This window comes from Drosophila hydei, unplaced genomic scaffold, assembly GCF_003285905.1.
Source record: "Drosophila hydei strain 15085-1641.00,03,60 unplaced genomic scaffold, DhydRS2 tig00008114-arrow-pilon, whole genome shotgun sequence".
Lineage (NCBI taxonomy): Eukaryota > Metazoa > Arthropoda > Insecta > Diptera > Drosophilidae > Drosophila > Drosophila hydei.
Genome location: NW_022045827.1, coordinates 7,373,405 through 7,388,529, shown reverse-complemented (window position 1 = coordinate 7,388,529; position 15,125 = coordinate 7,373,405). Strand labels below are relative to the sequence as shown.

General features: G+C 40.7%; 5 protein-coding genes across 11 annotated transcripts in view; 3 read left to right on the top strand and 2 right to left on the bottom strand.

The window, feature by feature from the left end:
- The first annotated feature begins 34 nt into the window (after nt 1-34).
- LOC111601158 lies at nt 35-1,847 on the top strand. Its single transcript, XM_023317635.2, has 2 exons — nt 35-270; nt 332-1,847. The coding sequence occupies exons 1-2, from the start codon at nt 115-117 to the stop codon at nt 1,748-1,750; spliced, it is 1,575 nt and encodes a 524-aa protein (XP_023173403.2). The 5' UTR covers nt 35-114; the 3' UTR covers nt 1,751-1,847.
- A 298-nt stretch (nt 1,848-2,145) lies between these two features.
- On the bottom strand, nt 2,146-3,459 carry LOC111601185. The gene is made up of 2 exons (XM_023317666.2): nt 3,008-3,459; nt 2,146-2,951 (listed from the first exon to the last, which is right to left on the bottom strand). The coding sequence occupies exons 1-2, from the start codon at nt 3,354-3,356 to the stop codon at nt 2,191-2,193; spliced, it is 1,110 nt and encodes a 369-aa protein (XP_023173434.2). The 5' UTR covers nt 3,357-3,459; the 3' UTR covers nt 2,146-2,190.
- A 44-nt stretch (nt 3,460-3,503) lies between these two features.
- Nucleotides 3,504-4,148, top strand: LOC111601186 (39S ribosomal protein L27, mitochondrial). Its single transcript, XM_023317667.2, has 3 exons — nt 3,504-3,645; nt 3,707-3,870; nt 3,933-4,148. Exons 1-3 carry the CDS (start codon nt 3,582-3,584, stop codon nt 4,134-4,136), a joined length of 432 nt encoding a protein of 143 aa, XP_023173435.1. The 5' UTR covers nt 3,504-3,581; the 3' UTR covers nt 4,137-4,148.
- Nucleotides 4,149-4,310: 162 nt separating this feature from the next.
- On the top strand, nt 4,311-5,944 carry LOC111601184 (la protein homolog). Its single transcript, XM_023317665.2, has 2 exons — nt 4,311-5,501; nt 5,561-5,944. Exons 1-2 carry the CDS (start codon nt 4,527-4,529, stop codon nt 5,756-5,758), a joined length of 1,173 nt encoding a protein of 390 aa, XP_023173433.1. The 5' UTR covers nt 4,311-4,526; the 3' UTR covers nt 5,759-5,944.
- A 544-nt stretch (nt 5,945-6,488) lies between these two features.
- LOC111601132 (protein spire) overlaps nt 6,489-15,125 on the bottom strand; it is a 51,951-nt gene continuing 43,314 nt past the window's right edge. For 2 of the 7 annotated variants that reach the window (XM_023317592.2, XM_023317594.2), the window contains 8 exons: nt 14,967-15,087; nt 11,138-11,214; nt 10,899-11,079; nt 9,365-9,427; nt 8,701-8,855; nt 8,019-8,627; nt 7,645-7,964; nt 6,489-7,579 (listed from right to left, as the gene is read on the bottom strand). In XM_023317592.2, coding sequence (XP_023173360.2) covers nt 7,357-7,579; nt 7,645-7,964; nt 8,019-8,627; nt 8,701-8,855; nt 9,365-9,427; nt 10,899-11,079; nt 11,138-11,214; nt 14,967-15,087 — 1,749 coding nt within the window. In that variant the 3' untranslated portion in view covers nt 6,489-7,356. Of the gene's footprint in view, nt 7,580-7,644; nt 7,965-8,018; nt 8,628-8,700; nt 8,856-9,364; nt 9,428-9,757; nt 10,054-10,898; nt 11,080-11,137; nt 11,215-12,396; nt 13,234-14,966; nt 15,088-15,125 lie in introns of those variants that run through there. The other 5 variants (XM_023317596.2, XM_023317597.2, XM_023317593.2 and 2 more) reach the window with 4 other exon arrangements.

The following is a 15,125-nucleotide window of genomic DNA, read 5'->3' as shown; positions in this document are numbered from 1 at the left end:
AGTTTTTCGCCTTTTTCATATAGAGCAACACTCAGCGTTTTTGTATACTGTTGTTTTGTTTAGTGTAGCATTAATTGACTTCGATATTTACAGTATAGAAATAAACAGAAAAATATGACAAATTGGGGAAATATATGCCGCATTTGCAGCAGCCCCGCAGACTATAATATATTTGCCAAAATACCTACATACTTACACGGCTCATCGAATGAGTTTCTCAATTTTCAGAAGCCAATTAATGTATTGCTTGAAGAAACGTCTGGACTAAAGGTAACAAGAAAAAAAACATAATTTAGAGCTTGCAGTTATCTTATCTTTGCCATCTATATAGATCTCACCAGATGACGGTCTGCCATCTGTTATTTGCGCACTGTGCATATCGTATTTGAAGCACGCCGTAACATTCCGCGAACAATGCATTAAAAACGCACTCAGCCTTAAGCTAATCGAACTATATCAACAAAAGTCTTCGAAAAATAAAGGAGATAAGGAGAGTGCACTCTTCACAGCAGATCAGTTGCGCTATGTGGAGCAACGACCAGTGCACAATCTCCTGCTGAACAACAACAGAGTCAAGCTAGAAAGAACGGACAAAGTGCACAAGCAGCTACTTAATCGGACTGTGCCCCAGCAAGGCGGCAACAACGAACGCGAAATACGCTATCTTAATGATCTATTTAATAAACATCGAAATGCTGCACAGGTCAAAGTGGAGATGCCATCCACCAGCACTAGGACCTGCAGCGGCAACGGTACAGGTGAGGAGGAGGATTATGCGGCAGTCACCTCAAGCGATGACAATGAGGAGAATGCGCTGTCGCGCAAGCACAAGAATTGCTACAACTATAGCGAAACGAATTTCGAAGAGGACGACCCCATGGAACAGGCGCAGCTAAGGGACATCAAAGTCAATATACCCGAACCCATGTGGAAGGAGCGCAAGTGCCCGGCCTGCTTCAAGCGGTACATGCACGAGGATTCGCATCAATTGCATCTGGACAATTGTGTTGAATTCCAGTTTTTTAATTTTGTGGGCGAACTGAACAAACTGCTGGAGATAAAGCGTCAAAAGATGGTATCACCCCATGAGTTCATTAGACGCATGATATTTGCTTTGCACAAGACATGCACCTGGTTGCAGGAACATTCCATTGACACCGAGCTGGCTGATAAACTGAATCAGGTTAAAATCACCAATGGCACGAGCAGCAGTGCTGAGAAAGCTGAGAAAATTGAGCCACTCAAAGAGAGCGCACCAAAGACATCGACATGCTGGGAAAGTTATCCATCTTCAAACGATGATGCAGTCTTCGGGAACAGTTTGCTGAAATTTAAGAGTGGCTCAACCACACCCATAACAGTAGAGAACAATGTCTTGTACGCCATTGAGCGCTCCGAGAGTCGCAACTCGCAAAACACGCCCAATCCAGTAGTTAAGAAGCCTATACCCATAAGATGTACTGGCGCTCAAACAGCTGATGCTGCTGCACCGTTGCACGAGGAGCGTGCACGTGCCACGTTTCTTGAGAAGCTGCAAAGAGCCACTGGTACGCCACTGCACCAGTCTCCAGTGCCAGTGACGCCCACCTCAGCAGCTCGTTGCTGCCAGTGCAAACTGATATTCGCAGCAGTTAGCGAACTAGAAATTCACAATGTTATGCATCACAACGGACAGTGCAATGCAGGCAACACCCTAGACGAAGACGCACAACGGCGTCGTATTATTGCCCTATTCGAAGACGATATCTAATTTAAGTTTTAAATACGTTAGCTTATATTAATTTTATTCCGTAACATCGTTAAGTCTGAAAAGTCCCCCAAATACGTGCATTGTTTAATTTTTAATTTCTGTAGTACTTATTATTTATGTGACGATTGTGTTACGTATATATATATTTCTATATATATCTATATATATACTTACACCAATATTCATTGTCTTTAGCTATATTCATAGATTAACTCGAATATTTATGTATTTATGAAACACTTATAATCAAACACCTTCAACTACACAATTCATCTATGTGGTATACACACAATTAAAGAATAACAAATAAATTTTGGTGTAATCTCAGTAGATTAACAATTTAATTCATTTAAACACTATTCATCCAACAACTTGTATATACAATATATATAAATATTTAAATTCAGTTTTTTGTGCACCTCAATTCAAAAGGTTATTGGTTAAGCATAGACCCGAATGTGTTCCAACAGAAGTTCATTGTCCAGCAATTGAGCTTCGATGAGGTTTTTTAGCAGCTGCATTAAATCCATTGTTAGATTCGTGTCCCGCAAGGCAAACAGTTTATTCAAAACGTTCACCAGGTGCTCTGCCTGCAATTCCAATTGGCCCATAGATGGGCGTGTGGCAAAGATGTTTGCAACCACACGTACGCCGTAAACGATGCGCAACTTGTCGGCAGCTGTGTTCATATTCAAATTGAGATTTTCCACGAAAAACTGTAACAAATGTTGAAAGTGAGGTGCGCATAAATCACGCTCGCGGCTAACAATTTCTAATTGAAATACAATATACATCAAATAATCGGCAGCTGCTTCGCCTGGCTGCTTTTTGTGCAGATTCTCTGCAATATACCGCCGATCCTCTGCAGTAATAGAGGAGGCTGCTCTATTGGCTATTAAATACAAGCATATAGCAGCATCTTCATGATAGCCATTGATATCGTTTACAGGTAAAGTATACAATTTCCACAATTTGCTGGCCAATTGCATTTGCAGCAACATGCTGGCGGATTTGGTGCACGTGGCCAAAATGTTAGCTAGCGTCCAAAGGCAGCTGCGCTTGAGCCTTGGCTCCTTACTATCCAAGAATGTGACCAGGTAGCTGCCAGCCATTGTTGTTATTTTCTCGCAGACATGCGCATCGCCTAATGAATAGTTGCACAGGCATTCGGCTGCTTCAATTTGGCGTTGCATCTGCGTACCTGTTGAGCGGGGGAGATTGAATTGCTTATAATTTCAATGTACCATATATAGCTACCTGTGAATTCTTTAATTATAACTTGAGTTGCGCCCTGCACTTCTGCAAAGGCGGTTATATTTTCGTTACCCTGCAGAAATGCATGGCTTAGCCGATACATATCTTCTCCGGTGGCATGCTTACGACGCTTTATGCGACTCGCCATTCCCTGTACATCCTTGATTCCAAGATTTTCCAATTCGCTAATTTTATCCTTGATCTGCCCTAACCCAAAGCGCAGTGCATCTGTTGTATTTGTTCTTAATTCCTTTCGCTGCTGCCGAGCATATTCTCGTATTCTGAGTCTAAGAGCAGTGTCATTAATCTGAACATCAACTGCTGGTGTTGACGCTCGTGCAACTATTTCCATTCTTTTGTAATAATCTAAGCCGCCAAAAATAAATTTATTTACTCCGACGGCTTTTGCCGAATAATATTTTCGTGTACCTCAGTAAAGCAACACTGGCAACTGATTTGATGTTGTGCGCTATTTACATTCTGTTATTTTCGATAACATAGTATTTTTCGTATTTGTGTTCCGGTCACACTGATATTCAGTTGCATAAACAGTCCACCAAAAAGCAAAACAAATATAATGTCGTTTAGTATAATGCAAAAGCTTTCCTTACAATGCCTTAAGGCTGACCAACCGCTCATAAGTAAGTAAACTTTATGTTACATGCAGAGTAAATTATCGGACAATTATTATTACCCTATCAGCAACAATACGAAATGCTAGCAAGAAAACTGGCGGCAGCACGCGGAATAAGAAGGGCCATCCTCGTCCAAAACATCGTGGATGGCGAGTGCAAGACGGTCACTACGTTTCCCATGGAACCATATTGGCTACTCAGTTGACGACGCGATTTCATCCCGGCTTGAACGTAAGTAAATCTGACTAGTACAGAATTCATTCAATATTATAAGACTTACCACCGTATTAAAGGTGGGCCTTGGACGCAATGGTACATTGTTTGCCATAGAGCATGGCAAAGTTGTAGTCACCTGCGAGCCCATTGACCCCAACTGGGATCACACCTGGATTCAACGTAATTATGCGGGTCGGCAAGACCAAACTATTTATAAAAAGTTTTTCAATGTAATTCCTGAGAAGCAACACCAGCGTTTTCGTTTAGTTGACGAGATCTAAATTGTTATTAAAGAAATCAAATTCAATTCTGGTTTTATTTGTGCATTATTAATAACTTTAAAAAAAATATTTCGTTAACATCTAATCGTAGTGTGCTGCTAAACTCCCAATGGCTGATATTGAAGCGTCTCAAAATCGAATCGAAGGAGCACACCGTCATGCGCCAGGCAGTAACCAATTACATTTTAAACCAAACACAATCTGTACATCAGTGTTGAACACTGCCATAGTTATCGATATCGATCAAATTATATATTTTTGCTTTTAGCAATCTATCGATTGTGGCATCGGCTGACAGCTCTATTACCGCTTGCCGCACACGTGTTTGCACCGCAGCACATTTCTCATTTTATTTTCTTGAAAATAATTTAATACAAAAAAGAAAATACAATGGCAGCAGAGACTACAAATGCTGAGGTCAACGCAGAAGTAAAAGAGGTAGAGAAAGTTGAAGAAGTTGTCGAGTCTGAGACCGGCAAAAATGGTGATGTGAAGAAAGATGAGCCAGAGGCTCCCGCGGCTGAAGAGTACAGCAAGCAAGAGCGCGCAATTATTCGGCAAGTTGAATACTACTTTGGTGATGCTAATTTGCATCGTGACAAGTTCCTTAGCGAGCAAATTACCAAGAACGAAGGCGGTTGGGTTCCGCTTTCAGTGCTGGTCACATTCAAACGTTTGGCTTCGCTCTCGACTGATTTTGAGGAAATAGTAAATGCATTGAACAAATCCGATGAGGGCCTCGTGGAGATCAGCGAGGACAAGCAGAAATTGCGTCGTCATCCTGAACGACCCGTTCCAGAACACAACGAGGAGCGTCGTAAAGAGATTCAGGAGCGCACAGTTTACGCTAAGGGCTTCCCATTGGAATCCCAAATGACAGAGATTCTCGATTTTGTCAGTGCCTTCAATAAGGTGGTTAATGTGACTATGCGCAAACATTACGACAAGCCCACCAAGTCGTACAAATTCAAGGGTAGCATCTTTGTCACATTCGAGAAGAAGGAACAGGCCAAAGAATTCCTTGAGAAGGATAAGCTCGCGTACAAAGAGCGTGAGCTGCTCCGCAAGTGGCAGATTGATTATCTGAAGGAGAAGCAGGAAGAATATCAAAAGAAGAACGAGAAACGAAAGAACAAGAAGGAGGCCAAACCTGAACCCGAAATTGAGCTGCCCAAAAATGCGATCGTTGTCTTCGAGGGAGCTCCAGACACTGTCTCGCGTGAGGAAATACGCGAAGCTTTTGAAAAAGTCAAAGACTTTGATATTGCTTACATTGAGTTCAACAAAGGAGACACAAAGGGCTCTGTCCGTCTCACAGAGGCGGATGCGGCTGAGAAATACATTGCCAAAGTGGAGGATGCTAAGGTAAGCTCTCACAAAAACATCATATCCCCTTGAGTACTTATTTATTATTCCATCGACAGCTGAAATTCAATGATGAAGTCTCCCTTACCCTGCGAAAGGCCAACGAAGACGAGGAAAAAGAATTTCTGGACAAGGCAATTGAATTCATGAAGAAGCGACGTGACTTCTCACGTGGCAAGAACAACAAGCGTTTCGGCCGCAAGCGCCACGGCGGCCACGACAACAGAAACAACAACAAAAAGCAGCGCTCAGAGTAGCGACTTCCTCAGCTTTGCTCGACTCTAAATGCAAATGAGAAAAAAATGTTAGCTCTTAGTTGTTAGCTTTAAGCAACCGCGTTTTGTGACATCCAATTGCAACTATTACTAGTTTTCCAATAACATTAAGCGTACATAAGCCTGAGGTCCGAGTATCTGAGAAATATGTATAGTTTACATAATTATGAGAAGAACTCTTAATTTATTTTAAATTACTGAACATGTTTTGTTTTCTTTTATTCGCTGAAAGAACATTTAAAATAAATATATCAGTTTGTAATCTATCTTTGTCTTTGTTTGTTGTGCAGAAAAACTACATTTCAGATAGACCAAAATTCTTTGGGCAACATTAGACTTTCCCGATGCAGGATTCTGAAGAATCAACATTTCGCTCGACTTCCATTTCCATTAAGGAATTTAATTGTTTTTAGTAGTTTTTATTTTTATTGTTGTTTTGTGTATTTTCGTTTTTGTTTGTGTGTTGTGTGTGTGTGTTTGTTTGTTAAATGAGAGCAATATTCATATACAATACAAATGATTTAACTTAAAAACAATAAAAACTAATACATACAATTAATTCCATAAATTACAATTATTAAATGCATTTATAAATTACAATACGCAAAAAAACATAAAATTTTCAAAATTTGTTTTCTTTTTCTTAGATCTTTTAATTAAACTATGTTCTAATTGCAATTAAGTGTAAAATTATATTTAAATTAAACTAGTCGCATTTGAAATTTATTAATGGGTATTAGAATATTTTATATGAGAATAGCGAAAATCAGCTTGAAAAGAGCTTGGTTTAGGGTGGTTTCTACGTGAATGAACAAAACGAGTTTTATTCTTTTCCAACAGGAGAAACAAACAAACAAAAAAGATCTGTGCAAGCACATAATTTACAACAGTATTTCCTCGACTTTGCCTGGTTCGCAACTTAAGGATTCAATCGTTAAGGCTTATGCGTATCGAAGGCATAAGCTGTGGAGCGCTTTGGATCTGTTAATAATGATAACCTATTTATCAACGTTTACATGTATCTGCTAATGGGATATAGTAAATCGTTCTATATATATATGATCGGGTTTTTGTTAGTGTCTGTGCATTAATACGAGACCTAATCAACATTTATACATAAATTAAACAATTACAAACAACGTATCATATATCGCACGGGATTTTCATTATCTATATGTGTTTATATATATATATATTTATAGATGTATTTATATGTTTAGGTTATATCAGTAGAGTATGTACGAACGTATTTATATGGTGGGGTGCGCACTCAAGCATGTCCCTAGTCAGAAGAATAAGTTTTCAGCGTTGCTTTTCTCCCTTTTCTCATTTTTGCTAGGGGTTATACACTTAACACTAGACTAACACGATCTAACGATTTACAACGATATCCAAGCGCTTGCTTCAACTCAAACTCTCCCTCTCTCCCTCTTTCCTGCTCTCTATCTATCTGTCAATCTTATGTATACAACAGTCCATCCAAAATATGCATATGTGAATTATTATATATATTTATATATAATGTGTATTATGTAGTTAATAGTGCTGGGTGCCGCCTTCATCTGGGTGTTTGTTGCGTTCTATTTCCAGACAGGCGTCAGATCCAGCGTGAGATTCTGTATCGTCCGATTGCGTGCCGAGCTACGCTTTTGCTTAACGGAGCTGGTTATCTCATTGACCAGACCCTGGCAATCATTGCAAACGGTCACCTGCTCACCGCGCAGGTTTTCCTTTTGATCTTGTTGCGTCTGTGCCAAATGGCTGCCCGACGAGAAGAGCGCAAAGCCGCGTGAGAAACGGGATCTGTAGACGAGAAGTGTAAGGATAAGCAACTCTTTCATATATGGCTTGCTAAGGAGAGCACTTACTTGCGCTCCAGTGTGCTGCTGTTGGAAAGAGGCCGATGCGCCGGGCTATGCACGGGCAGGCTACGTGGTCCCTCCATGCTGCGGGACATGGCATTGTTATAGTGCTGCTGCTTCTGCTGGTACTGATGCACGCCAGATGGCCGCATGGCGCCCGAATAGGAGGCTGACATGGATGCCTGATCGTGTAATGCCTCCACGGCCTGGCCGGTGGCTGCAGCAGCCGCGGCCGCTGAGCCAGGGCCAACACTGATGCCCGGCGTGCTCATGTTTGATCTTTGGTGCTTGGGCGATGATGGTGCACTTCCGACAGTGCTGCGAGTCTGTGAGAAGGTCAGATTAATGTTTAGCTCATTTTAAACTGTACTCAAACCCACCTTGCGATCTGACTCGGAACGCAGCAGTCGCTCGATCAGAGATTTGGGAAACTGATCGTCCATGATGTTGCCCGTCGATGAGGAGTGCATGTGGTGGGCGTGGTGCGACGGCGATGGCGTGTTCGAGCTGGCCGGGCTGGACAGCAGCGAGGGTGAGATCAGCACCAGCGGCACATTGCGAAAATGCTCCGAGGGTATACGCATCTTGGTGTAGCATTTGGCGCAGACGGTGCGCTGGCACAGTTTGCACTGAATGCCCCACGGACCGAAGAAGGAGAAGCGTGTGCGCAGGCAAAGAAAGCAGACACGACGCTTTTCAACATCCTCCTTGACGCGCACATCCATGGGCAGGCCCTCCAGCTCCGCTTTGGTCATGACGGAACGTATGTGAACGATCTCCGCTAGCGTAACGGACAGACGATCATCCCCACGTTCCATCCAGGTCTGTTTGTCCATGAAGGACTTGTTCCATGGGCCAAGCGAGGATGTTGAATGCGACGCCGTCTCATCAGCTCCAGTTCCAGACGTGGCGTGTGGCTGGCGTGGCTGCTGCTGCTGTTGCTGTTGTTGGTCGAGCGACTGCAGCGCCTCGGGAGTCTTTTTCAACAGCTGCGCAAAAACAGAGAATATAAATAAGTTTATGGATGCGTCATAAGATAAATTGCACTCAGGTGTAGCTCACCTCTTTGGACGAGCCACTTACGTCATCCGATTGACGCGACTCAGGACGCGTGGGTGGCATCGAGTGCGTCTCATCCAGGTTGCTCTGGCAACCGACGATAGTGTGACGGCGCACAGAACCGCGTCTAGCCTCGTTCTGTGTAGCCAGGTCATAGGCTAAAAGGGGAAGAAAAGGGAAAAGTTGTCATTAGTTGTGATGCGGCATTGAAAGACGGTCAACATTGCGTATGCGTTATGTGTTTCATTGAGTGAGTGTGAGTGTGTGTGTGTGTGTGTTTGTGGATGTATAAAAAGTAGAGCAAACGATAACGAAAACTAGAACAAGACATACACAGGCAAGCAGGCGAGTGGACACAGCGGAAGGATGTGTTCTAGGTGTGCGATATGTATATATGTATAGGGATGTTTGTGTATGTAAAACGTATGTAAAACTGTTAAAGAAAATGTTTTTAAAATATGGAGAAATGTTGCTTCATATGTTATATGTTATCAGTGTGAAATTGAGCTCGAATCAGTCAATCATTCAATAATATTTAAAAAGTGAATTAAAACAATTTTCTAAATGCTAATTTTGATGCGTTTCAATTTGGAATTTTTCGAATAAGATGTATGAACGATGCAAACAGAGGTACAACGAAAATCTTTAAATATTCTCGCATATTTACATTCCAGTGCATTATCGAAGCTGCTGCCATATTCGTCTTGCTGCTGCTGCTGCTGTTGCTCCTCTGTGCAGCGCAAACAAAAAATCGTGTTGCATAGTTCAAGGCGGCGTTAGCAATTTTTTTCGGATTTTGTTCGTAATTATATTTTTTTTAAATTTTTTTAAGCGTATTTTTTTTTGCATTTTTAAATTAAAATGAAAAATATATATATTTGTATAATTTTTTAAAATAATTATTAATTTTCGTGTTAAGGCACATTAACCAAAATTGTTAGTTCTCTAAAAAATAAATTTTCCAATCCATTTTTAACGGTTTTTTTTATTTTTTTCTTTTTTTTTTTTTTGGTAAATTTGTTGCAAGTTTTCAATTGCTTGACAAATATTTCGAGATTATTTTTCTTGTTGTGTTGTGTGTGTGTCTGTGTGTGTGTGGTTGTGTGTGTGTGCTTATCCATAACCGGCATCAATTGTCTTCAGCCTGGGCCCACATCAACTACATATCTTCCAACCAACTATAGATTGCAACTAGTTCTCTAGTCGATCCATTCATTATTTCTTTGTTCTTAGTGCGTTTTGGCAAAAAATATAATACATTTGATTTTGTTAGCAAAATCATAAACCAAAATTAATTAGCGGTATTTGTGTGCTCAGATCAATAAGTAGGCCATAATTAAACAAACGTTCAGATACCTTTGCAAAGTAAGTTTTTTGGTTTGGTGTTGGGGAAGGGGGAAAAAATGTGAAAAAAGTAAAAATACAAAAATTGTAAATTAAAATTTAAATAAAAACAAAAAACCGCATTATATTAAAACATAGAATTAAATGTTGTTCAAGGTATAGAGGAAAAGTTTATTGCATTTTAAGGACATTCTAAATTCAAGAGAGTAAAATTGAATCTAAAAATTTTATATGAAATTATTTACTTCGTTTTAGTTGAATTTTTGTCTTTATATTTTAAGGAATTATTATTAATATTTAAATTGCTTTGGGTTGCTTTTGCTATGATTTTTAGTTATACTTTATATATATATACGTAACTAATCAAGACACTCATTTCATCATACATGAACTCTTTTAAAGCGGCCTCGGAAATGATTGGCAACGCATCATTATGAACCATGAAAAGGCAAATGACAAACAATATTTTGAGTTACCTCAATCACCATTAAAATAAACTAAAAATTATTGATGATGACCGAAGTTGGCATCGAAGTATAGCTTATATGTCTACATATATGTGTCAAGTTTTAGTAGATCTTTAAATTTGCTCTACTGATTCGTCAAAAGACATCTCAACTTGCTAGTTATTATCTAACCAAACTCAAACAAGTTTCATTCTAACTAGTTTCATCTAGAGCTTGTTGTAATTAATCCAAGTAACCCAAGCATTTTTAGCTTAAGTTCTGATCAAATGTCACAGAGAACTTGTTCCTTCATACCTTGTGCACAAGTCATATAAATATTTATATATATATCTATATAATATATATACAAAGTACATCTATCGTATCGTATTGCAAGATTGCTCTACTTACTTGTGCGTCTGGGTCGCAGCTGCATTGCCGTTGGGTCCTGTCTCATCTGGGAGCCAAAATAGTAGCCGCCAATGGGATACGGCGGCATTTTGGGCTGTGTAAAGCGATGCGATTCGCTGGCAGCTGCTAAGGAGGCATTGCTGCTGCTGACGCTGGATTCATCTAAGATCAGCTCGTCGTCCTGGCCAAGAGTATGTTAAATATTATATAATTCCATGTGGCATGTCTGATTGACTCACCTGCAACTTTGAGAAATCCACTTTGATGAGCCGCTGCCGCGAGCGCGACAGCGTTGAGTTTGTTGAATTTGGAAGCACTGCAAGAGACAATTGAAGAAGAGGAAGAGATGTTAGTCTTGGCTCCAAAGCGAAAGTAAAGTAAACTGAATTAAAGCTATGGGAAAATAGATGCATATGTCACGCTGTGTGTGCGACGCTGCCTTGATTAGATTACATGCTCGGCAAGTTGTGCAAGTTGTTGCGAGTGACCTGCCCCCCCTTCCAACCCAACGGGGTCTAGAGCGTAACCAGCTCCACAGAGTCGCCCTCTGCTCGACTCCATTCGCTGGGTAATTAGACAAACGTCTTGAGCTGCTCTTTTACTTTGTCATCTTAGTGTCGCTATGTTTGCTCGTCTTCTTCTTGCTTCTTTTAAGTGCTTTGTCTGGGCATTCAAGCCACCGTTAAGTTAGCGCATTTAATAGTTCTACACATCTGCTTCCGCTTGTGCAATGCTCATTCAAGTGCTTGGGAAATTAGCCAGAAGCGAGCGTGTTTCATGTGAGTCTAGAAACTCTCCATGTGGGGTAATTTTAACATTTACATTTTTTATTATTCAACTTTTTAGTTCTGCTTGAACTTTTGGGCGGCTCACAGCTGTGCGTTTTATGAAAATATTTACTTGACAACTGGCTTTTGAGCTTAGAAATGTTTTTCTAATAATTGTGAAAGTTGAAAGTTGTTCAAACGTAAAGAAATTACTAGTTTGTGCGAGTTAAAATATATTTTTAAAATTATTTAAATGCAAAATATTTAAAAATTTAAGAAATTTTGGCGGACTTAAATAAAATAAATAAATTCGGAATCGAATATATATTTAATAGAGTGAATTATAAAATAAACTTTATCAAAAGATGAAACATGAAAATGAATAAAGCTTAGCTAGAAAAAGCTTCGGAAATTATTTAATGTATTTTATTATAACTTCAAATAATTATTTTGGCTATGAATTATACATAAAAATATTTTATGATTTTCATTATATTCACTATTTATCATTTAAATTTTTGTATAAATTGAATTAGTAATCATCTGATATAGAAAAGTTTTGAAGAGAAATAAATAAAAAAAACTTTGCTTTTATGCTCTGCCTGACTACGTCTTAAGGTGCTGCATTTATTACTTTTGCTTTAAAGGTGGAACTGCCACAAGCAACTAGCTATATAAGGAAACCAGGTCAATGCAATATGTGGCAACAGCAACAACAATTTGTTTGCTACCTTTTGATGTCCTGACAGCCTGACGCGGCTTTGGTGTTGGCGGATTGACAGCATTTGCAGCAGCAGCGGCACGCGGCGCAGCACGTGGCGTTGGTTGTGGCTGCGGCTGTGACTGCGAGTGCAACTGCAATGGCAACTGTGCGGCAAGAACTGCCTCGGTTTCCGTTTCGTTGCCGCAATAGAGCGACGCATCGCTGGCAACATCAACGACATCCGCGTTGCGTACGATGTGATGCGATTTAAACACTGCAGCGGCTGTTGAGCGCTTGGCACTGGGCGTCGTTTGTTGTTTGGCATCCATTTGTGCGAGCAGCGACAGCACTTTCGTGTTTCTGGCTAAGAAAGTTGGCTTCAACTTTGCATTGCATGTGCAAATATATATCCGCCAGCCTGCCTAACGGAGCTGTTGCTCCACTTTCAGGGCACTTCACTTCGCACTGTAGCAGAAACACTTTGGGAATCACTTTTGTTGTTTTTCTTTTTGTTTCTCCAGGCTGTTTTTTCCTTCTTTCTTTTCACTCTTGCACGGTTGCATTCGGGCTATCGATCCGACAGGCAACCAACCCCACAGCAGTTAGGCTAACAGTTGTTGTCCCATTTTTGGGGGTGTGTGTGTGCGTGTAGGCTGGGAGCTCGCAGAATGTTTGATTAATTGACTTAAAGCCTGACAGACAGACTGACAGAGCTGCGGTTTTTTTAATACTTTTGTTTCACGTATTTTTCATTTAGAGTGCTTAATCAGGTCGTTTTCGTTTTCAACCCGCGCCACGCGTCGCCTGCGGCCAGCCACAACAACACGTAGCGACACCGCCGAAGCTTAACACGAAACTGTCTACAATCAACTGTCTCTCTGCCACGCGTATGCTTAAGCTCGAAAAGTTGAATGCGTTAGGCGCATGCGTCAAAGAGCGGCACAAATTGAGAGAGAGAAAGAAAGAGAGAACGTGAGAGCATGAGAGTGCGAACTCAGGCTTTGTTTTGTTTTGACATTTAGCATTTAAAGACCCCGGCTACGCTGTTTGTGTACGTTACGTCACGAGTTGTGATGAGCGGCGGCTTTTGATGACGTCGCTTAAGGGAGCGAACAAAAAGAGCATGATAGAAGTTGAGTGCGTAAAGCTCTGCGTTTGATTATTGCTAAACTTTTCAGTCAGGCTAATGAAAGTGAATGGACATGCCTAATCTATTTTTAAACAGTTTAACGGTAATTGAAATTTGTTTTCGTGTATCGTTCTGAGCTTTGTTCATACATTATGCACTGTGGTTCAATGTTGGTTATTTTACATATTACAATTATTGAAATTAATATTAGCGTTAGATTTATTAGTAATTAACGTTTGTTTCTAAACACACCGTAATATAAATAAAAGCAGCTGCATGCTTTTCGGCTGACTCATTAATAACGCCATTTTGTAGCTGGCGCATATGGGTATGCAACACTGTTCAACACACTAGCAACCACAGCGAGCTCATTTATTGCCGTCTCTGTCTGATGACTGAAGCATTGGCAGCTGCTAGGCCAAACAAACAAAAGTTCACAGCAGACAAACAAACATAGCGCCGGTGCAGCAGTCGCAGTCACAGTCCCAGTCAAAGCTGTTGTCATCATCATCTTCATCGTCATCGTTGCCGTTGTCGTCGACGTCTTTGAGGTTGTCGAGTTGTGGCCGCTGTTGTTGTATTTGCTGTCTTTGCTGTTGTTGCTGCAAGCGCTGCAGCGTTGTCGCTATCTTTGTGTGTCACAATTTTGCACGCTTCCTTCAGTAGAGGCGATTGGAAATTGTTGCCGTTTTTGATCTATGTTGGCATGCGCATGCCAGCAACGGCAATTGGCCAAGCAAACACAAACATAGACAGACAGACAGACAGGCAGACAGTCAGACAGATAGAGAGTGAGAGAGATAGGCAGGCAGACAAAGAGTGGTGGCCGAAGGGGCGGCAGCTGCAAGTCAGACAGCGGCACCGACAAGTGCAGTGAAAACTTTTCGTGGCTAACAAGTTTTTTTCTTTGTATTTTTGTTGTCCATATGCCCAGAAGGCAGCCAAAGAAGCAACTGACAGGCCGCAGCATGTGTATGACAACAATTTATGAACGGCTGGCGTTGAACATTTTTTTTTTTTGGGTAACGTCGTTGACAACACAAGGCGGGAATCTTGTCAATACACCCACCAAATATGCACAAGAGGCGGGCAATTTCTTAGCAAAGATAGATGTTATAACCGTTTAGCTGTTTCCTCTTAATGGCAAAGGTTGCCGGCATTAAAAAGAGTATGAAAAACTGAGTTTGTGGCCCAAAAACTTATTGCCAATTGCCAACGGTAAATATTTGATCCTCAAGACCTTATCTTAAACAATGGCTAAAGGCGGCTTTGCTTTTCATCTTGTATTTATCTATACCAAATAAATATATTTATATGACCAATTGAGGAAAGCAAATAATGAATGAATAATTTATTTAGCCATTTCGTGATTTCTTTTTCCAAGTCGAGTTCTTGCACATTGCATGATTTTTGGACTTTTGGACTCTTGTGACTAATTTAGTTAATATTTATATAAAAATTTTACTTACATTTCTCTTTCTTTGGCGGGGTTATTTGCTTGAGCTCCTTGCCCTGGCGTATGGACTCCATGAGCTGCTCCCGAGGCGAGGGCGTGCACTTCAATGGAGGACCTAGCTGACGTTCCGAGGCCTTGAATTAGAGCAATTCATAAGTTTTTCATTAATGTA

Bases quoted from the DNA above. Each gene is read 5' to 3' on its own strand.
- LOC111601158 (XM_023317635.2), top strand. From the start codon at position 115: ATGACAAATTGGGGAAATATATGCCGCATTTGCAGCAGCCCCGCAGAC. The intron at 271-331 runs GTAACAAGAAAA...CCATCTATATAG, and splicing joins AAGAAACGTCTGGACTAAAG to ATCTCACCAGATGACGGTCT.
- LOC111601185 (XM_023317666.2), bottom strand. From the start codon at position 3,356: ATGGAAATAGTTGCACGAGCGTCAACACCAGCAGTTGATGTTCAGATT. The intron at 2,952-3,007 runs GTAGCTATATAT...CCCGCTCAACAG, and splicing joins TATAATTAAAGAATTCACAG to GTACGCAGATGCAACGCCAA.
- LOC111601186 (XM_023317667.2), top strand. From the start codon at position 3,582: ATGTCGTTTAGTATAATGCAAAAGCTTTCCTTACAATGCCTTAAGGCT. The intron at 3,646-3,706 runs GTAAGTAAACTT...TTACCCTATCAG, and splicing joins GGCTGACCAACCGCTCATAA to CAACAATACGAAATGCTAGC. The intron at 3,871-3,932 runs GTAAGTAAATCT...ACCGTATTAAAG, and splicing joins GATTTCATCCCGGCTTGAAC to GTGGGCCTTGGACGCAATGG.
- LOC111601184 (XM_023317665.2), top strand. From the start codon at position 4,527: ATGGCAGCAGAGACTACAAATGCTGAGGTCAACGCAGAAGTAAAAGAG. The intron at 5,502-5,560 runs GTAAGCTCTCAC...TTCCATCGACAG, and splicing joins CCAAAGTGGAGGATGCTAAG to CTGAAATTCAATGATGAAGT.